The sequence below is a fragment of the Cynocephalus volans genome, chromosome 8, assembly GCF_027409185.1.
Source record: "Cynocephalus volans isolate mCynVol1 chromosome 8, mCynVol1.pri, whole genome shotgun sequence".
Lineage (NCBI taxonomy): Eukaryota > Metazoa > Chordata > Mammalia > Dermoptera > Cynocephalidae > Cynocephalus > Cynocephalus volans.
This window is the reverse complement of record NC_084467.1, coordinates 82,204,468-82,224,791: the sequence shown is the minus strand read 5'-3', so window position 1 is coordinate 82,224,791 and position 20,324 is coordinate 82,204,468. Positions and strand designations below refer to the sequence as shown.

At 43.7% G+C, this 20,324-nt stretch overlaps 1 protein-coding gene across 7 annotated transcripts in view; it reads left to right on the top strand.

The window, feature by feature from the left end:
* The window catches only part of BCAR3 (BCAR3 adaptor protein, NSP family member), a 108,864-nt gene extending 93,380 nt beyond the window's left edge, over nt 1–15,484 (top strand). For 6 of the 7 annotated variants that reach the window (XM_063104033.1, XM_063104032.1, XM_063104036.1 and 3 more), the window contains 6 exons: nt 13–665; nt 4,020–4,135; nt 7,895–8,066; nt 10,716–10,827; nt 11,098–11,310; nt 14,906–15,484. In XM_063104033.1, the coding sequence (XP_062960103.1) occupies nt 13–665; nt 4,020–4,135; nt 7,895–8,066; nt 10,716–10,827; nt 11,098–11,310; nt 14,906–15,084 (1,445 nt within the window). In that variant the 3' untranslated portion in view covers nt 15,085–15,484. Of the gene's footprint in view, nt 1–12; nt 666–4,019; nt 4,136–7,851; nt 8,067–10,715; nt 10,828–11,097; nt 11,311–14,905 lie in introns of those variants that run through there. The other variant, XM_063104039.1, reaches the window with a different exon arrangement.
* The last annotated feature ends 4,840 nt before the right edge of the window (nt 15,485–20,324 follow it).

Here is a 20,324-nt window from a genome sequence, read left to right as displayed (position 1 = left end):
TGTCCTCCACAGGCTGTAAGCTGCCCCCTCAGCCCCCGAGTGTGGACACAAGCCCCTGCCCAAACTCACCCGTGTTCAGGACAGGCAGCGAGCCCACCCTGAGCCCAGCGGTGGTTCGGAGGGTCTCCTCGGACCCTAGGGCTGGGGAAGCATTGAGGGGATCAGACAGCCAGCTGTGCCCCAAGCCACCCCCCAAGCCCTGCAAGGTGCCCTTTCTCAAGGCTCCCCCATCCCCGTCTGTCTGGCACAACTCGGAGGCCAACTACTCTGAACTGAACCCAGCCTTTGCCGTAGGCTGTGACAGGGGAGCACGACTGCCCTTATGTTCCCAGGGTAGCCACACAGAGCTGCCGACAGCCAAGCAGAATGGGGCGCCAGGTCCCCGGAACTCTGGCACCAACTACTTGATCCTTGATGGTGATGATGGGCCGAGACCTTGGGAAGTGCCAGCAGTGCAGATGGATAAGGTGCAGGAGGACGGGGGCGAGTTTGTGAAACCCCTCCTGGAGACGGTCTCCTCGTTCAGGCCCAACCACTTTGAGTCGAAGCTTCTTCCTCCCGAGAACAAGCCTCTGGAAACAGCAATGTTGAAACGTGCAAAAGAACTGTTCACCAACAGTGACGCCAGGGCCATTGCCCAGCACATGCTGAGCATGGACTGCAAGGTGAGTGCTTGCGGGCCGGGTCCTCTCTGGCTCACTCCGCTTTGCTCATAAGAAAAGTCTGAAGATCGCAGGGGTGTGGGGATTTACTTAAAGGGTGGGAACCACGAGTCAGGACAACCTTTGCCCAGGCAGGAGGCTTGGACAATTCACCTTGGGCAGAGGAAATGGCAGCTGCTGCCACAGGCCACCCCACACCCATCCAGGCCTGCTGCTGGCGGAGCCTCTGCAGGAGCCGCCTTCTCCCACCCGGTGCTTACTGAAAAATTCTTCCTGCCCTCAACTGCATCGGAAGTGGTAAAGCCAATGCCGAAGGAGAGTAGTAGATTGCAGATGAAAATGTAGTTTCTGGAGTAGCAGAGCTTTGGTTATTTTGTTTCTTTATAATATATTTATTTCGTTACTAAAGTCTTTAGTTTGAGTAAACATTCTTAACATTACCTTGATTTTTTTTTTTTTACAATACTTGCTCAATTTAGAATTATAAAATGCAAATTAAAAGATAAAATTAAAATCACACAGAATCTAGATTCCTGATGAGCACCATTGTCAACATTTGCTATATGTAAAAATGTTACATTATCATTTGTTCTGCAAATAGATACATGTAAATAACTGCATGCATAATGTTTGTTTACCATAGAAATGGCACTGGTCTGTACATACAGTTCTCAATCCCGAGTCTTTCATTGAATAACGTATCTCCATGTTACTAAATAAATACGTTTACATCATCATCATTTTGGATAGGAAGCATTTCATTTAAATGTGGGTGGCTGTTGTTTATAGGTGGTCCCAAAGCAACCTCACCCTTCAGAGAGATATTTCTAGATAACAGGTGTCTCAGGCTGAGCCCATCCCCTCAGTATGAAGAGACTGATCCTAGGGTATTTGAGCCACAAATAAAGTCCCCGCAGATTTGAAGTCATCTTTCACCATAGCTCAGTGAAGTCAGTTAGCTTCAAGGGTCAGGGCTTATTTAGGAATTGGGTTTTCCTTCCCGAGTCATGAATCATGGTAGGAAATGCAGTCTCTGAATACTCTCCCAGGGAGTTCTGCAGTCAATTGAGGGCTCCCCAATAGACTTTTGAGGAACAAAAGTGCAGAGGTGTCCACACCTTTGCCGGGCAGGCCCCAAGAAGAAAGCCAGGGAGCAGGTTGCACTGGGAGAAGGAGGGCTTGTTCACATTGCTGGGAGTCCTTGGGCAGTGCTCACAGGTGGTCAGATAATCTGCCTGTTAATTCCTTACCTCACTTTAAAGCGAGTTAAACCTGCCTGAGAGGTAAGAAGCTTGAGGATTTCTGTTCTCATGAGTCGGTCATGCTGGGCCCGGATCTGAGAGCAGAACCATGCCAGCAGGCCAGCAGTGAGATTCTAGCCCAATTTCCAGTGGGGAATGAATCCTGTGGCCTTAGGCTGGGCTTGAAGATAGTGTAGGAGGAGGAGAGATGCCTTCCTGCTCTTTGCCAGAGGGCTGGAAACTTCCACCAAGTTTGACAGCCATGAAACTAGAACCCGAGTCTGTTCTCAGCTGATGTGCAAGCTGCCCCCTTTTTGCTCTGGTGCATTTAGTCCTCCTGGGGCCTCGCTCCTGTGTCTGCCTTCAGGCAGCCCTGGAAGAGAAGCTGCGTGGAGTCTCTAGGCAGCAAGGCAGAGACCAGGAGCAGGAGCCTCCGCCTGCCCCACCCCCTAGGGCAGTGCTGTGTTCGGCCTTCCTTTTTCTCTCCCTCCCACCTCCACCACCATTTCCTTATTCTCTTCCTGGAACCACTGACATCAAAGCAGGCACAACCAGCACCTCAAAGAGGGAAATAAAACAACTGCTCTTGTTCCCCATCCCAAAAGCAGCAGCCCAGATGGGCCACCCTAGAGCTAAGAGCAGTTGCTGGGCAGCATCTGGGCCCCATGTGCAGATGTCCACTGTGTGCAAAGCCCGGGGGCAGATGCCCAGAAAGGCCATCAGGACAGCAGGTATCCCGAGAGCCCTCAGACTGCCTGCCCAGCAGTGTCCAGCCCCCATTCCCAAGGGCCCGGTTAGGAGCCACTGAGCCCCTCCCACACTGCAGATGGGTGCCGTTCTCCACCTACTACATTTGCAGCTAGAAGTGAGGCCCAGAGGTGAAGAGCTTGGCATCTGGGCTGCCCTGCCAAAGTCAAGGTGTAAATCACTTTCCCAAGACCCAGCCAGAATTCTACATGGCTCGTGATTCACAGTTTGTATTTTCAAATAGCTTTGTGGGGTTTTAAAGTCATTTGAATCCTTTGCAAAGTCCTTGAGAAAGGTGAACTTAGGAGTTCTGTTTTAAAAAGGGGAAACTGAGGCCCAGAGAGCATAGGTGAGAGCACAGTGTGAATTCTACATCCTGTTCTGGGGTCTGCCACTGGATAGCTAATTCCGCAGCTCATTCCCCCAGGGCTGACAGTGGTTCCTTTGCTCAACCACAGAAGATAAAGGTCAGGGCTAATAATATCAGCTAAACTTCCAGATGTTTTTTGTGGCCTATTATGAAGACATCTGCATTGTTCGTACGCCTGGGATAATTATGGTCGAGGACAAGTCCACTGGATCAAGGACAGCAATCGTCCTGGGCCATGTGTCTATGTTGTATCTGCTGGTTGCACTGTTAGTATCTCAGCCCTGTTTTCGAGGCACACTGAAGCTGTTGTCACATTTCAGCGTAACATGTAAGAGCTAGAGTTGGTCAACTAGTACCTGATTCCTATAAACTATGATTACACACTAGAATTGAGATGCACTGAGAGCTGCCTAGGCAAAGATTTCCTTTAAGGAAAACCACTCAGGAGAAGTAGGTGTGTTTTGAGACCCTGGGTTTCAAATCACCATATGTGTTTTTAATAGTTTCCAGACATATGGTGCATTTACTGAGCACAGGAGAGGCATAATTAAGGATAATAGCAGCCAGCCACGGCTGTTCAGTGACAGCATAAATGGCAAAGCCCACCAGAGGCAAGCTTGGGTGGGATTCTGCTTCTCCGCTGCAGGAATTGTCACTGTGCACACACAAAGCCCTGCTGTTGGCAGCAAAACATCGCAGCAGGATCCCGCCTGTCTGACAAATAAACTGTTCTGGGCAAATCTGCAGATTCTGCAACCAGTTTAGGTGTTTCCCCAGTCTTTCCTTCCCCACTTAGGTTTTATGTTCTAATAGGTGTTCTAGGATGCCCCAGATATCTTATAAGAGCCATCCTTTTGGATGTTGCTGCTTATAAAGAAATGAAGTAAGTAGGGTGCGTCCACATGGCCCCAGGTCGGTGTATTTCTTTCATGTGCTAAGTCCATGTTCCCGGCCAGCCCACTTCCTGATCCAGTGTATTTCCACTTTGGCTCTTGACAGGTTGCTAGGATACTTGAAGTCTCTGAAGAGATGAGGAGAAACATGGGCGTGAGCTCAGGGCTAGAGCTCATTACCTTGCCTCATGGACACCAGCTGCGCCTGGACATAATTGAAAGGTGAGCCGTGCTGTCCTCTGCATTCCTGACCCTTTCGACTCCTTGCAGGTGTCAGAGCGGAGAGAGGGCAGCACCCACCCCGCCCCAGAGTGGCATCGCTGCAGGGTGCATGGCCCCAGGCAGCTCTTCCCAGAAGCCCGAGCCAAAGAGGCAGTGAGGCACAATCAGAACAAAGGACGGGTTCCTGTCCCTACTCCTGAAGGTGGTGGGTGGAGAGAAGTGGCAAGTCCTGCCAGCCTGGGGCAGGAGCTGGGACATCTTCCTGGACCTCCTGCAGCCTGCCCCATGGAGTTGCCTGCTGTTGTCTCTTTGGAGTTTCAGATTGCTGGAGGAATTCGTGGGAAGGGTTGGGAAGAACAGAGTCCAAACATTTTCTTTGAGGGGTGGACAGATGGGGGGTCAGAGGTAAGGGGATGAGGGCACTCGCCCTCCACCTCTGAAGCTTTACTGTCCTCTTGTCAGGAAAAGCCAGGGCCTTGGGGGGGGTCTATGAGAAAAACGCATGTGAGCATGAGATAGAAATTAGACACACATGAGGGCCGGCCTGTGGCTCACTTGGGAGAGTGTGGTGCTGACAAACACCATGTCAGGGGTTAAAATCCCCTTACCAGTCATCTTTTTTTTTTTAAAAAAAAAAAAAAGTTAGACACACATGAACAGTGAGGCATGTTTTTAAGAAAAGAAGTACTAGACTAGATTTCCATTTTACCACAAAAGTTGGCCTTTCTGACACGTGAAAAAAAAAGTTGATTTGGGCAAGACTATCTTAAGTTTTCTGTTTTTCCACCCCATGTACCAGTTGCAATGACTGCCTGCCCATGGCTACCCATGATGTTCTAGGTCACAGTGCTCCATATGACGGTGATCACAGAAATGTTCTGATCTGCACTGGCCGTTACCATAGCCACTAGCCATATGTGTCGGGCACCTGAAATGTGGCTAATGCCACCGAGGAATGGAATTTTTTAGTTATTTTGTACTGTTTTAAGTGTGAATAGCCACACATGGCTAGTGGACAGTGCAGTCCTAGGACAGCAGCCCCTAGAAAGGAAACCCTGCATTTCAGATAACTCCGGGGGATTGAGATAGCTGCTTTCAGGTTACTTGGTGATGAAGCAGATAAAACAACTCCATCGCCACTGTTGCTAGGGCCCCACAGCTGCAGATGCAGCCCATAATAAACACTCTGGATGAAGACATGTGGAGGAGGGAGGTTAAGAAATGGCCCTGCTGACTTTGTTCAGAAACACCCGTTGTTTAAGGCCTTGGGGGAATTACAGATCCAACTTCTGCATTTCCCTGCTTTTCTGATGAGACTTTCCTAGGTTCTAGCCTTTCTCTCTGCAGATGTCCCCTCCTCTCCTCGTGCCCCAGGGGCCTGGCTTCCCAGTGCTGTTCACTTCCTGTCTGTTGTGTGTGGCCCAGTGGTCAATGAATCAACAGAGCCAAGCTGTATGCCCAACTTCCCCATTTTTTGTGTGAGGCATTTCAGCCTGGAGACTCCCCAGGTTCCAAATTGAACACATCCAAACCTTGTTTTATTAGGATCCTCAGGTGTGCTGGGGCATGTGTGCTGGGCAGCATGTTTAGGGCTTCTCTGCTATTTTCTGACTTTCACTCTTGTCAGCATCGTTTCTTTATCTCTCCTGTTTGCTGCTTGGCTGGCTCTTGCTCCTTGGTTTGTTTCCTGTCCCAGGCTGACTTGTGGGGCCTACCTACTAGAGGCTGGGGGGTGGTTTTATTAATTACAATGTGTTTACTAAATAAAGGCCAAGGTTATAGGGTCCTGAAGTGTCAAATGACATCACCTTCTTGCAGTTGAGAATCAAATACAAAACCAGCTTTTATTCTTAATTTACCACCTCACCCATTCCAGGCATAACTAGTTGGAAATGTCCTTCGTGTAACATTTGAGTGCCCCTGGTGCCGACCACTGGCGCCTACACCGCACGCATCCTGAGCTGTTCACCCATAGTGCTGTGCACGGGAGGTGTTAGGCGAATGCTGCTGGAGTGAATGGATGTAATTACACAGCCAACCATTGATACAACACCAGGTCTTAAAGAAGGAGCCAAGAAACTCTCTTTTATTAAGGGCCATTAAAACAGGGTAGAAAACACTGACTAAAGATAATCAATTGAATGCAGCATGCGAAGTTACTGTTAGTTAAAAGAAACAACTAAAATGTTACACTCAGTGTTAATACTTTGCAAATGGATAACAAAACTCTTCAAAAAATACAAGTAATAAAAATAGACTTTAGGTCTATGTTTGGATCCACTAATTGAGAAAGACAAGAAATCAGGAAAAGAAGATAAATGGAGAAAAAGGAGAGGAGATGGAGACAAACAGGCAAAATGGACCAAGATGCAGAAGGAGAGACGTACACATGGGGACGATGTAGTAACATCTGCTCTTGATTAGGTGCCTGCCAGTGCCAGGCACTTTCATTATTTCTACACCCACACACAGTCTCTTTCTCACAGCCCTTGCTCCCATTTCACAGATGAAGCAGCCGAGGAGTGGAGCAGTTAGGGAACAGCCTAAGGTCACTCTACAAGTGAGCACCATATGCGAATATGTACAAACACGGGGACAGCAGAGCTCAGGACTTATTTAACAAACATTAGAGAAATTAGCAGTCCTGGGCACTAGCTGAACCAATGCTGCTCCTTGCTCAAGGAGAGCACAGGAGAGCCCAACACACCTGGGGACAGGGAGCAGCACGGCCATGCACTAGTGTCCTTAGCCATGCACTAGTGTCCTTAGCCGTGAACTGTCAGCACAGCATGGTCCTGGAGTTTCAAAAGCATGTCGCATCTTAGTAACTATAGCTATGAAAGGGGGGTTTTCCACCTCCAGCGCTTATACCACAGCCTGGAAGAAACTGAATTGAGGCAATTCTGGCCCAAAGCAGTCAACTCCTGGGTCCTGATTTACGAGGAAGAAAAGGGGGTCTCAGTCTGCTTCCTGCCACCACTGACCCCGTTCATATTAATCCTATTGTCCTGCAGAAAAAAGATCACCCTGCTGCTTCCTGTTCTGGGTCTGTGAGGTTGACCCCTGTAATTCAGGATGAGAAAAGGGAGGATTGTTGGGAGAAATAAGACTGGTTTTACTAGGGTCTGACCTTCTAGACAAATTCCTGAAATCAGTTATTCAGTCTTTGTCCACAGCTTCATTCACTTTGTGGCTGGTGCTGCAGAACACTATTCTTAGCTCCTCTTTCCTTCCTTTGTTCTGATACATTGTTGTCTTCCTGGATCAAGCATAATCTCTTATTTTTCCTATGTCATCTGTTCCCCAGTCAGGAGGGCTCTGTGGAGGTGGCCCCAGGCTTCCCCGAGGAAGGGATTCCCAATGTGTGTTGCGGGGAGCTGGTGTCTCCTTGGACCTCTCATGATTGTGTGTTGGGGGAAGAGGGGTTTATAAGGAGCCACATGCCCTTCTGAGCAGCTTTGCCCCGGGGGGCTCTCTTCATGGTCCCTGTCCAGGGTTGAACTTGGCCCTGTCTTGGGGCATTTTGCTTTGGAGTGCATAGTACACCCTCTGTGCAGCCTGGCCTGAGCCGTGCCGCAGTCAGCCTGCTAGGGGCTGGTCTCTCTGTTGAGATTAGCCATCCAAACTGTCTGACCTGCCAACGCATTTCAGAGCAATAGCAGCAAACGGTGCAGAACAGTCCTGTTCCTGGCTGATTTGACTTAATGTTCTCCTAGTCCCTTTGGCCCTGGGCCTGTCCACCAATCTCCTCCCTCTCAGGCACAACACGATGGCCATCGGCATTGCGGTGGACATTCTGGGCTGCACAGGCACTTTGGAGGACCGAGCAGCCACCCTCAACAGGATCATCCAGGTGGCAGTGGAATTGAAAGATTCCATGGGAGATCTCTACTCTTTCTCAGCCATCATGAAAGCACTGGAAATGCCACAGGTGAATTCCCACTTGCTTTGTGTGGCCCTCAGGCCTATGTGTACTTAATGTTCTGCAAAGAGTTCTGCATGCCTATGCTTAGCAAATTACAGACTATTTTAGTCAATCTCAAAAGGTAAATTGAATCTTAGTGAAAGCTGCTTCTGATAGGTGGTAATCAAGACCAGTATCCTAAGAATTTTGGCTCTATTTTTAAAAAACAGTGGATAACTGCAGACAATCCATGCTTTCTCTTTGATATACAATAACAAGAGTCATCCTCACGAAAAATTAGCATTCCTGGAGAACTGGTTAGGATGAGACATCTGGCTCAATTGTGTTACATGAGAATGAGACTGCTTCCATCTGGGCCACCAGGCATGTTGGCACTTTGGGGTAATGACTGGGAAACCAAGACATTTGGGGAGCTTATATCAGAGAATCCCTAGAGTAGTTAATCTTGAAGTATGGTCCTAAGGTCACCTAAAACAGGCTCTAAAATTCAGATTCCTGGGCCACCTGCCCTATAACCCCTTAGTAGAGTTTCTGAGATCGTGCATTTGACTTTATCTGCTTTGGCAGGGGTTTTTTAGGATTAGTGTCAAAAATGAAAACATGGAAATCAAACAGGCCTCATAGAAGAAAGTCATCCTGCTGTCATATTGTTCATAATTGGCTTTCCCGTTTCTGTTCTTCCAAGCCCAACATGCTTGGAGGACCTTAAAGTCCTGCAATCCAAATTTGCAACCAGTAACACCAAAACTGCTGGTCATTTAGCTTGACTGTTTCGTAGCCACAGATTGTCTCTGCCAGGTGCTCACTTAAAATCCATCACTGCCACTGAGGAAGACAGCTACAGTCACATGTCCTCCAAGTCGGAATGTGGAAGGAACACAATTTCCCTGCATTAAACAAGGTCACCTTAAAAACAAGAAGTCGAACAACTTAGTGCCTTCATCAGGAATTTGAGTGGGGAGTGCAATTCAATTTCAATTATATTTTAAGAGCTTTAAAACTTCTTCAGGTGCACTGGAATTTTGTAGGACCGATATTTGAAATAAGCAGCCCATAAATTCTGCCATACCGTGGTATACTGATTTCTACTATAAAAACAGGAGTTTATAATTTTTCATTCAGGTGTTTTTAATTTGCATCATGTTTCTTTCCTCTAAAACGCCTATAATTTTGACAGCTGAGCCAACAAGCTAAGCTGTGTGTAAAGTCCTCCACCCAGAGCATTCCCTGAGAGTAGGAAAGGGGAAGTTTTCTGGGATCTCATGGTTGCTTTCCATGACATTGAGCTCATAGGTTAGGGACTTGTCCCAAACCACCTTAACATGCCTTTGTAGGCAGCTCCCTGCCCTCTAGCAGTGCCAGATGTTTCCTTTCTGGAGCATCTCAGCAGTGAGGGGCCACAGGCCTCCATGGGACTCAGGGCCCCGGGCTGAGGTTGCTGGGGAGGGAAGTGGAATACCCAGGGAAAACCCAAGATCTCAGCAGGTGACGCTCTCCAAACCTGCCCTTATACTACAGCCATCTGTGCTGCCTTCTCAGCTTCTAGTATCAAGAGAGCACTTCCAGGCGATGGGTCTAGCCAGACACAAGGGCTTCTTTCAGAAAGGCAGATGCGGATGCTTCGGCGAGGGGGAAGGGACGAAGGGGCCTATCAGGAGAGGGGGCACGTGGTGGGGGCCAGAGGAAGACCAGCCACAGACTTTTCCTCCCAGCAAATCTGCTGGTGCTGACCCTTCTCACCTTCCTCTTAGAATACACAGCAGCTCTTAGAGGCCAAGGAAATGAGTCTCAGCTCTTGCACTTACTAGCTGGGAGGCCTTGGGCAAGTTACCTAATCTCTTGTTATCTAATCTGTAAAATGAGGACGAAATACCTGCCTTCATATTGGGCGTTAGGAAGATTAAATGAAATTCTCCATATACCTCATACAAATTTGTCTCTCATTCCCTAAATACTAGTGTCCTTCCTTGTTTCAGGTAAAAAAACTTCAGACACTTAGGCTTGCTTGTTTTATGGTGAGTGGGCGACCATTTATCTTAGGACAGTCAGTGCCATGTCCTCGTGTTGATTAAATTGTTCTAACCTCTGTGTTGGACAGTTAGCAACACCTATCAAAATTGAAATGTATGTACTCTTTGGCACAACAGTTCCACTTCTGGAAATTTATCCCCCAGATATTTGCACATGTGCATATTTTCAAAAACTTTATGAGGTAATTTTGTAATAGCAAAATATTTAAAACTCTTATCTATAGGAGACTAGTTAAACTATGTTTTATCCATACAGTGGAACATTATGCAGAAGTTTAACAAAATAAGACTGTTCTGTGCTGTTCTACCTGTACTTATAAGGAATGATTTCCAAGCAAGGAACAGAAAACTACATATAGTATGATATGCATTTATTTATTTAGAAGGTGTGTGTGTATAGACTCGCACACACGCACCCACATTCAAGCAGTTGAAGAGCGTTGCGTCTCTGGGATGGGCCATTCGAGCACTTGCAGAATGGGGTGGGGAACTACGTTTTCTCTGTACCCTCCTTTCAACTGCTTTGACTTTTTTACCATGTGCACCTATCACCTGTTCCAAAATTTAAGCAAAAAGGTAATTTTTAAAAAGAGCCTTTCCAAAATAAAACCTTACTTTCCTCCAGATCACAAGGTTAGAAAAAACGTGGACTGCCCTGCGGCACCAGTACACCCAAACCGCCATTCTCTATGAGAAACAGCTGAAGCCCTTCAGCAAACTCCTGCACGAAGGCAGAGGTGAGCACAGCTGGCGGCCCCATTGGGGTCTGTGTCTAAAAGTAACATTAGGTCGTATCTGTTCTGTTTGTCAAAGCATTTAACAGGGCATATTGTGAGGCCCTGAGTTATCTGCAGGACTGTCGATGCTCCCAAGGCTTTTATCAGAGGAAGCATCGCTTGTAGAAGGTCTGCAGTTGCTAGTACACGACATGGGCTACCAGTCACCTCACTCTGTGATTAAGTTTGAAAAAAAATATGATACGGAAAACTTTACTCCTTATTCCTCAGAGTCCACGTGTGTCCCCCCAAGCAATGTATCAGTCCCACTGCTGATGCCTCTTGTGACCTTAATGGAGCGCCAGACTGTCACTTTTGAAGGAACTGACATGTGGGAAAAAAATGACCAAAGCTGTGAAATTATGCTGAACCATTTGGCAACAGCCCGATCCATGGCCGAGGCTGCGGACAGCTACCGGGTGAACGCTGAGAAGATCCTGGCAGGTAGGAGCTGGGTTCTGCAAGCTGTTCTCCCTTCTGCTTAGAACTGGAATGAAAGAAGGAAAGAGCATGGATGCCCTCAATGAGAGACCAAGGAGGAAAGATTAAAGCATGGAAATTCCATTTCCTACATCACCACTTCCTCTTAATTCCAAAATGACTCAAGTGTCCTATTTCTCCTTATTCTTCTTATAGAATAAAGAGAAAGGGTGAAGAAAGACTTGGCCAGCTTGTCTACCATTAGTACCTCTAACGAGTGAGATTAGAAAAGGTGATGGGCCAGCATGAGGAGGTGGAGTTTTATCTAGACTTCATGTATCTGCATTCCTATTCCTTCCAGTCACACGGGGAAGTGAGCTCCCCTGCTCTTGGCATCAGACACTTTCCGAAAAGTGCTGGGCAGAGTGTTGTGTAAGCTGATCTTTCTTATAAGCACTACAGTAATAGAAGGTAGCTTCCTCAGTTAGCTCGATAAGCATTTATCACGGACATAGTACACACACAGCATCATGCTTAACGGATGTCCCCAAGGGGTTTAGAGGCATTTAAACAGGTTTTTCAGCACACAGTGGTAACTGCAGGGTGTACCATGGGGCACGTAGCACATGTGAATTGATTTGGTCAGAGATGCAGGGAAAGAGGAAGCACGTGGGGCCACTTCCTGGAAGAGAAAACACCTCCATTGACTGTTGAAGGACAAAAGTAGTCAGCCAGAAAACAAAGATGGAAAGGGATGGGAATTCAGCCAGAGGGCACAACACAAGCAGTGACACTGAGCAAGCTTGGGGAAGGGTGGGAGCCACGAGTCCTTGGGTTTGGATTAGTGTAAGTGGGACCTAGGGAATGGCCAGCAAGGCTGAAGAGGGACTGGGTCCAGCGGAGAAGGGCCTTCCATGCAGCACCGTGGCCGAGGAGCAGCTAGTGAAGGGTTTAAACGTGGGGAGGTGTCAGGCGGTCAGGTTTACGTTTTAACATAAATCACCCTGGCGTATGTGTGGAGGAAGGCTGGAGGGCGGAAGGTTTGCAGGCAAAAAGCCCACTTAGGGATCAAGTGCTAGAACTAGGGCTTTACCAAGGCACTCATCACGGATGACTGTTTTCTCTTCCTCAATATATAGTTTTTAAAAATTCTTTAAGAGCCCACAGTTTGATCTACAAGGTTAAGAACTATGTGGGGAAGGAGAGGCCTATTCATTTCACCCTGAAGGAAAGTTGTTCCTTCAGAACCAGAATGTGGGACTGAACAGTTTGCACTGTGGCTGCTGCTGTCATTATAAACACCATGTCCCTGTTTCTTTTTTTTTCTTTCTTTTTTTTTTTTTTTTTTGGCGGCTGGCTGGTATAGAGATCGAACCCTGGACCTTGGCTGTTTCACTGTTTTCCTCAAAACGTTCTCCAGTGTTGGCAGTGTGGGACTCAAACAATAAAAATACAATTCAATTCAACAGATATTATTAGAGTGCCTATTTATACAAAGCCCATAAATATATTGCATTGGATATCGCATAAGCCAATATATTAGGATGGGTTTTGAGAAAAGCGTTCCTTAAGCTGTTCTGCAGCAAATCACTTTAAAGGTACCTGATGGGATTTATCAGTTGATCCTGACACTAGTTTACACTGCAAGTTCCCATTGCTGGAAGTGACTGTGAACCCAGTAAGGGCAGAGATTTGCTCACCAGCACCCAGCCCAGGGCAGGGGCTCAAAGTGTGTTAACTGAATGAATAGAGGTCATCATCTGGCCTCTGGCTGGTTATCCATCAAGGATATTCTGGCATCATCAGAAAGGAAAGGTATCTATTGTCCTTTCCAACACCAAGATCCTGTGATCTAGATGGTGGGAATATATTTAATGTCAGAGCAAACTACTCCAACAATAATAAAAGATGAGAACCACAAGACTCTTTGGCTAGAGGCTTCTTCCTCTCTACTATAGTTGTCTGAGTACCTCTGGCCGTAAGTAGACTAGACCTTCCCTTAGATAGAATAGAATAGAGAGTAAAGAAACAGATCCACACATAGGGTTGTCAATTGATTTTCAACAGAAGTGCCAAGGTAATTCATTGGATGAAGTATAGTCTTTCAACAAATGGTGCCAGTACTGTTGGATATCCATATGCCAAAAAGAAAAAAAAGGAATCCCAATCCTTACCTCATACCATACATAAAAATTAATCCAAAAAAATGGATCATAGACCCACAATGTAAGGGCTTAAGTATCAAGTTCCTATAAGAAAACAGGAGAAATTCTTTGTGCCTTTGAATTAGGCAAGAATTTCTTAGGACACAAGAAGCATGACCTGTAACAGAAAACACTGATAAATAGAAATTGTAAGCTTTTGTTCTTCAAAACACACCACTAAGAAAGTGAAAAGGCAAGACACAGACTACGAGAAAGTATTTGCTGAACATTTATGTGATAAAGGACATATCTAGAATATATAAAAAAAACTCTTACAACTCAATGAGAGGACAAGATTTAAATACACAAAATATTTGAATAGACACTGCAACAGAGAAAATATACAAATAACACATGAAAAGATGTTCAAAGCATTAATTAGGAAAATGTAAATTTAAACCATGAGATAACACCACACTATGTAAAATGGTTACAATTAAAAAGTGACAAAACTAACGGATGGCACCATGTGGAAAAATTAGAATCTTCATACATTGCCAGTGTGGCTATAAAATGTTACAGCTATTTTGGAATAGAGTTTGACAGTTTCTTTAAAAGCGAAGAATATGACCCAATAATTCCACTCCTAGAATAATGAAAATACATGTCCACTCAAAGACTTATATGCAGATGTTCACAACATTATTCACAGTAGCCTGAAACTGGAAACAATCCAAGTGTCCATCATTTGGTGAATGATAAAATGTGGTATGTCCATATAACTGAATACTACTCAGCAATAAAAAGGAATGAATTATAGATAACATGCAACACATGGAATAATCTCAAAAAACATAATGCTAAGTGAAAGAAGTCAGGCACAAAAAAGTCCATATTGTATGATTTTATTTATATCAAATTTCTAGAAAAGGTAAAACAGTCGCAATAGAAAGCAGATCAGTGGTTGGCTGTGGTCTGGGGTGGGAACAAGGATTGACTGCAAAGAGGTTCTAGGGAACTTCCTAGGACAATGGAAGTGTCTAAAACTGGTGGTGATGGTTGTGCAACTTTATAAATTTACTATCATAAATCAAACTGTGCAGCTAAAATAGGTGAATCATAAGGCACGTAAATTATACATCAGTAAAGTTGTTAAAAACAAAAACAAGCAAACAGAAAAGCAAGGTACCATGACACTCCTTGCTTATACACACAGATTTCATCCTATTGTGTTTCAGTGAGTTTACCTGTTATCTCTTCTCTGAAGGTGCTCAGGTCCTTTGGGGCAGGGCTCTGCCCTCCCTTATATAGCATATATTCTATATTTTTCTTTGGGGGCATTTTTTAAAGTTCTGAGAGAAGATAAAGTTCATTTTGATCCTACTTTAACTGAGCAAGTGTTCAGTCTGCTTTTAACACTATGTTTTTAGGCAGAACTGAAGTAAATGTTTTATGTTTTGTTTTGTTTTGATTAGGTTTTCAACCAGATGAAGAAATGAGTGAACTCTTTAAGACTGAATTTCAAATGCGATTGCTATGGGGCAGCAAAGGTGCACAAGTCAATCAGTCAGAGAGATATGAAAAATTCAACCAGATTTTAACTGCCCTCTCACGTAAACTGGAACCTCCTCCTGTAAAGCAGGCAGAGCTTTGATAACTCTCCAGAGAACCTGAGGATAATATTTCAAGCTTCTCTAGTTTCTTCTTTGAGAAAGCTTGTCATTTGATTAATAACGTGCAAATCTGACAATATACAAGCTTTTAGTATCCACAGGATATTAAACGTGTAAATTGCACAGAGCACACTTATTTATGAATTGTTTAAAATTACTACTGATTTTAAAATGAATGATAATTTATTATTAAGGTAACTATTGCTAATGTTGATCAGCAAATTTAAGAGAAGAACTAGCTATGTTGGCTAGTTGTTTCTATTATCATCATTTTGGACCATTTTAGTTTTAATTCCATGTCAGATAAATGTAAATAGAATTTAAAAGAAAAGCAAGAAACATTTCAGAAGGTATCAGTTGTATGATATTCTTTAAGTAAATATGGCAAATGTAAATAGTCATGAATGAAACTGTATCTTTTTGTGAAACAATTGTATCCAGTCTCTTTATTATTAAACAATTCGTCTTAGTACAATAATTCTACCTCCTAGCCTCCTAATAGTCGCTCTGCCCTAGCGACTATTTCCTGATAGTAAACCAAAATTCATAAAAGTGGCAATGAAAAATTTAAGGTTTCTGGGTGTACCTAGAGGCAATACTAATGTCAGCTCTGTGAACTGGAGAGTGTGTCTTGGGGGAGCTGAACTTAAAATGCCTCCATTAAGTAGGAATCCTTAAAGAGTCCTTGATAATGGGTTAAGAAAAAAATCCATCTGCCAGCAAAGGGATGTTACCAGGAAACATGCCTGTCTTCAAAATAACAGCTCCAGAAAGAAAATAATTACAATGAAAGTCATCTTTGGTGAGGATGTGTAACCACAGGCCTGTCCTCATATAGGTCTGGAGTAAAATTAACAAAACCCCAAACTGAGAAATTGATTTATAGTGGTCCCGGTTTGGTGATGCCTACTAGATATGTATGTGTCCTACCAAACATAAAAGTTCATTATTAAGCTACAGCAATTAAGAAACTGTCATTAGAAATTTATGACAGTGATACCACCAACCAGTGGAGAAAAGGATGACTTTTTACAATAATTCTTGAACAATTGAGTAAGCAAATAAAAGGGAAAAAAGGTTCTTTACCTCACATCATACACCTAGATAAAATCTAGATTAAGAACCTACATGTGAAAGGCAAAACCATAACACTTTTATAAGAAAATATAGAATATCTTTACTTTGAATCCTAAGAATTTCTTATAAAGAGCATTAATTATGAAAGATCTGCATTAAAATGAAGAACTTCTGTTCATCAAAAGATATTACACAGAAACTGAAACAATGAGATATTAGCAACACAAAGGATTAGGATGGTAGGCAGCCTCCAAAGCCGGCCCCCGATATTCCCTGCCTCCTGGTACGCACACCCTTATGCTGTCCGTGCTCACGCTGCAGCAGGCTCGGTTGGTCTGTGCGACCAAGAGCACGGGGCAGAAGTAACGATGCGTCAGGTCTGAAATTAGGCTATGAAAAGCCTGCAGCTTCTGTGTTTTCTTTCTCATGGATCACTCTGGGGGAAGCAAGATGCCACACTGTAAGCATCCCTATGGAGAAAGCCACATGGCAAAGAACTGAGGCCTGCCAACAACCACATGAATGATCTTTGAAGGGGATTTTCCAGCCCCAAAGCCGTAAGATGACTGCAACCATGGCCAACAGCTTGACTGCAACCTTGTGAGAAACTGAGCCCAAAATCAGCCAGCTATGTTACACACTAAGAGATCACTAATACAATTAGCACCCTTCACACATAAAGAACTTCCATGAATAAATATGGAAAGATAACCAACCAAAGAAAAAATTAAAGATAAAAACAGGCTTTTCACAGAAGGGGAAACATAGTAAACATGAAAAGATGCTCAACATCAATAATCAGGGAAACAGACTACAATGAAATGCTCTTTTACATCCTTTAAACTGACAAAAATTGGAACGGCTGACTCCTAAGTGTTTCCCAGGCTATGGAACATGAGTAACCCTTATATAAAGTTTGCAGGAGCATTAAAATGTTACAATAACTTTGAGGCGGAAATGTTATCTTTTAACTTATCTTTTAAAATCGAAAATTAATATAACCCATAACCTAGCAATTTACTCCTAGGGATAGAGTTTAGAGAAATTCTTGTATCAGTAAATATGCAAAATGTGTGTGCATAAGCAGCACTGTTTATGTTAGCAAAATTCAGGAAATAACCCAAATGTCCCTCACAGGAGGATGGATAAATTGTATATATTTATATAATGGAATAGTATACACGGTAAAATGATGCATAAACATGACTCAGTCTTAGAAACAATGTTGAGTGAAAAAGCAAGTCTCAAGACACAATGGAATATTCAAAATATTTGACAAGCTAATAAATTAATATGTAAATAATACATAAGCCAACAAATATATAAACAAATGCACAAATCAGGTAAAATAACTCCTTTTATTCTTTAAACTACATGAAACTTTAACAAGTGATAAAAGTAGCACAAATCATTCATCAATCACTAATAATTTTCAAATCATTTGCTTAAAAAAGCAGGTTGGTAGAATCTGTTGATATAGCTGTCACCAGATAAATGATGCCCCTATGATTCAACTGCAGACCCTTCCAGTGACTTCTCCCATTCAATTCATAGTCACTGGTTTTCTAATGTTCTGTCTGGCATCTGAAGAGAGGGGACATACAGCTGATCCCCACCTCATCAGACAGCATAATCCCATCTGGCGCTGGCTAGATGCCAAGAGCCAGTGGCAGGAGCGCCCAGCCATAGACAAGAGTGAAGGGAGGAAGAGAGAGATGGGTGGGGACTACTGATGGTTTGCCAGAAGCGGGAGCTTGTGTTTTTTGTCTGCCCCTTCCACACCCAGACTATGTCCCCCGACACTGGCCAATCAGGAAACCACCACTGACAATGCAGGACAGAGGCAGAAGGGCAAAGAGAGGAGAATAAAAACACAGTAGTCAAGTCTGCCAGGGATTCTGCTGGCCCAGTCAAGTCAGAGTGGCCTGGGGCCCAGATTTGTGGAGATGAAGAGGACAGACAGACGTGATACTCCTGTCTGGAGACCAGGCGAGGGAAGAAGAGGGAGAACATAGCAGGAGTAGTGCTGTCACTTGCAGAACGCTCTCCATCACAGAATAGGTTGCCAAATAAAGCAAAAGTTTTGAAAACCATCTAAGCGGCCATTACGGCATGACAATGCCCCAAACACCTGCCTCTCCCCAGCTGCTATCAGAGCTTAGACCCCACTTGGCCCACCTCAAGCAGAATGAGACATTTCTCTGGGGAAGGAACAGAGTAGGTTCCCCTCAGCTTAGACCCTCTCCCACCCAAGGGCATATGAAACCAAATATTCCCCAACACCTGAAATAAATAAATCTACAGGAGGCCCTTCAGTTTTGTCCCCAGTGCTCACACCAGAAATGCCTTAGTATCACAGAGTATCACGCGTGATTTCTGAGATAAACAACACGTATTGGAACTTATGTGATTAGTTTTACTACTTTTCTTAATTACTATTTACCAACCAATATGGAAATATTTCAATATTTAGCATTCACTGCAGCTATACATCAGCGTGCACCACCTGGATATCAGCCTTGCTCATACAAAGCACCTTTACAGATGCCACCCTCACACAGCTCAAAAACAAGGAAAGCTAATCAGATTTAGGAAAAAAATAACGTGCCAAAACTACGAAGGAAAACAAATATAACTCAAAATTCAAGATCATGATTACACTTGGAGAAGATAATTTTCTATTTGTTAAGGTGGGTGTTAGATTTATGTTTATTTTATTATGGTTTATAACATACATATACATATTTTCCACAAGAAATTCTCCTCAAGGTTGACCTTCTGGGTTTTCCAAATCAATTGTTGCAAGCCTTCATTCTCTACAATGCTCTCACCATCTTACTCACAAAAATGAGTAAGAAATCTTACCAAATTGAAATTGTGCTGAAATTAAGACAAAAACATTATGTCTTAGAATTCCCCATTTGTATCTAAAGAAAGGAATGAGGCTTACATGAGTTATTCTTAGAAACCTCGGTCAGCCGCCCATTACATTGCCCCCTAAATGCTAACGTCACTAGTTAGTACTTTTAAAGGTTGTCATCAAACTTCCCAGAATTTACTCTTCAAAATTTTTAAAGTCTGCCCCTCCCCCAAACTTTTCGCACCCCTGGTATCTTCTATAGTTTCCCTGATTACTGACAGTGTCTATACTCAGGAATATATTCGATCCTGTGTAGATGAGCTCACTGAAATAGGTTCAGTGTTTCTAAAGCATTTTTTTCATCTAAACTAAGACCTTCTTCAAAAGAAAATCCTTTCCAATAAGCCTAGAGATCCTTTTCCTTTTGACAATATTGTTACAAGGATGTTATCTTTCCCTAGCAAGTAGGATTTGACTTCCCTAATCTTAGTTCAGATAGTAAAAGCCCTTTTTCATTGTTTTGCGCTCTGCCCCGCAAACCTCTGTTCATCTGAAGCTGTAACATTTGACACTATTTTCCCCCTGTTTTCATTGTTTTATGTGTCCCTACTTCCAAGCTTGGCATTGATCTCTAAATTTTCATCTCACCACAATAATCACAACCTCTAATTATTCAGGATCTACCCTGAGTTTTCTTCTCTTTTTGGGTTCCTGAAAGTCTGTAGTCATAGTTTCACATTTGCCTTTTTAAAAAGGTAAGTCTTGTGAAATTAGTTCCTAAAGTTACAGATAATGTGTCACTAATCGTGGCTAACCTTCTCTTTCCAAGCTTTTGAGATGAAGACACAGGTGCTGTAACTATCAGGAATCAAGCAGAAGCACAGGAAGTGCTGGCCTGAGTGTGGGGGCCAGATCAGGCCATGTGGTACAGGGACAGTTCTTATGGATGCATAGGATAAGACGTGTAAAAGGTAAAAGGAAAGTCTGTGCAACGCAGCTGTTATAGAACAAAGATAAATCCAAATTATTATGTGCAATTTAAATTTACTCTAAAGAAATTGAGTGAAATAATTTTTTTTTCCTTTAGGAAAGCTTGAGAGAAACCAAAACTAGAATAAAATTTCTAAAACTGCTTTGCAAAAAATGTTGCCCCACTTGTGGAACTTGTCGTCTACTTTGTATTATTTGAAATTTAGCAAACTCAAGAACAAAATCATCACATCTCTTTGGTTCACATAGCAATAAGAGATAACACAACATACACCTCAATTGACCATGAAGATT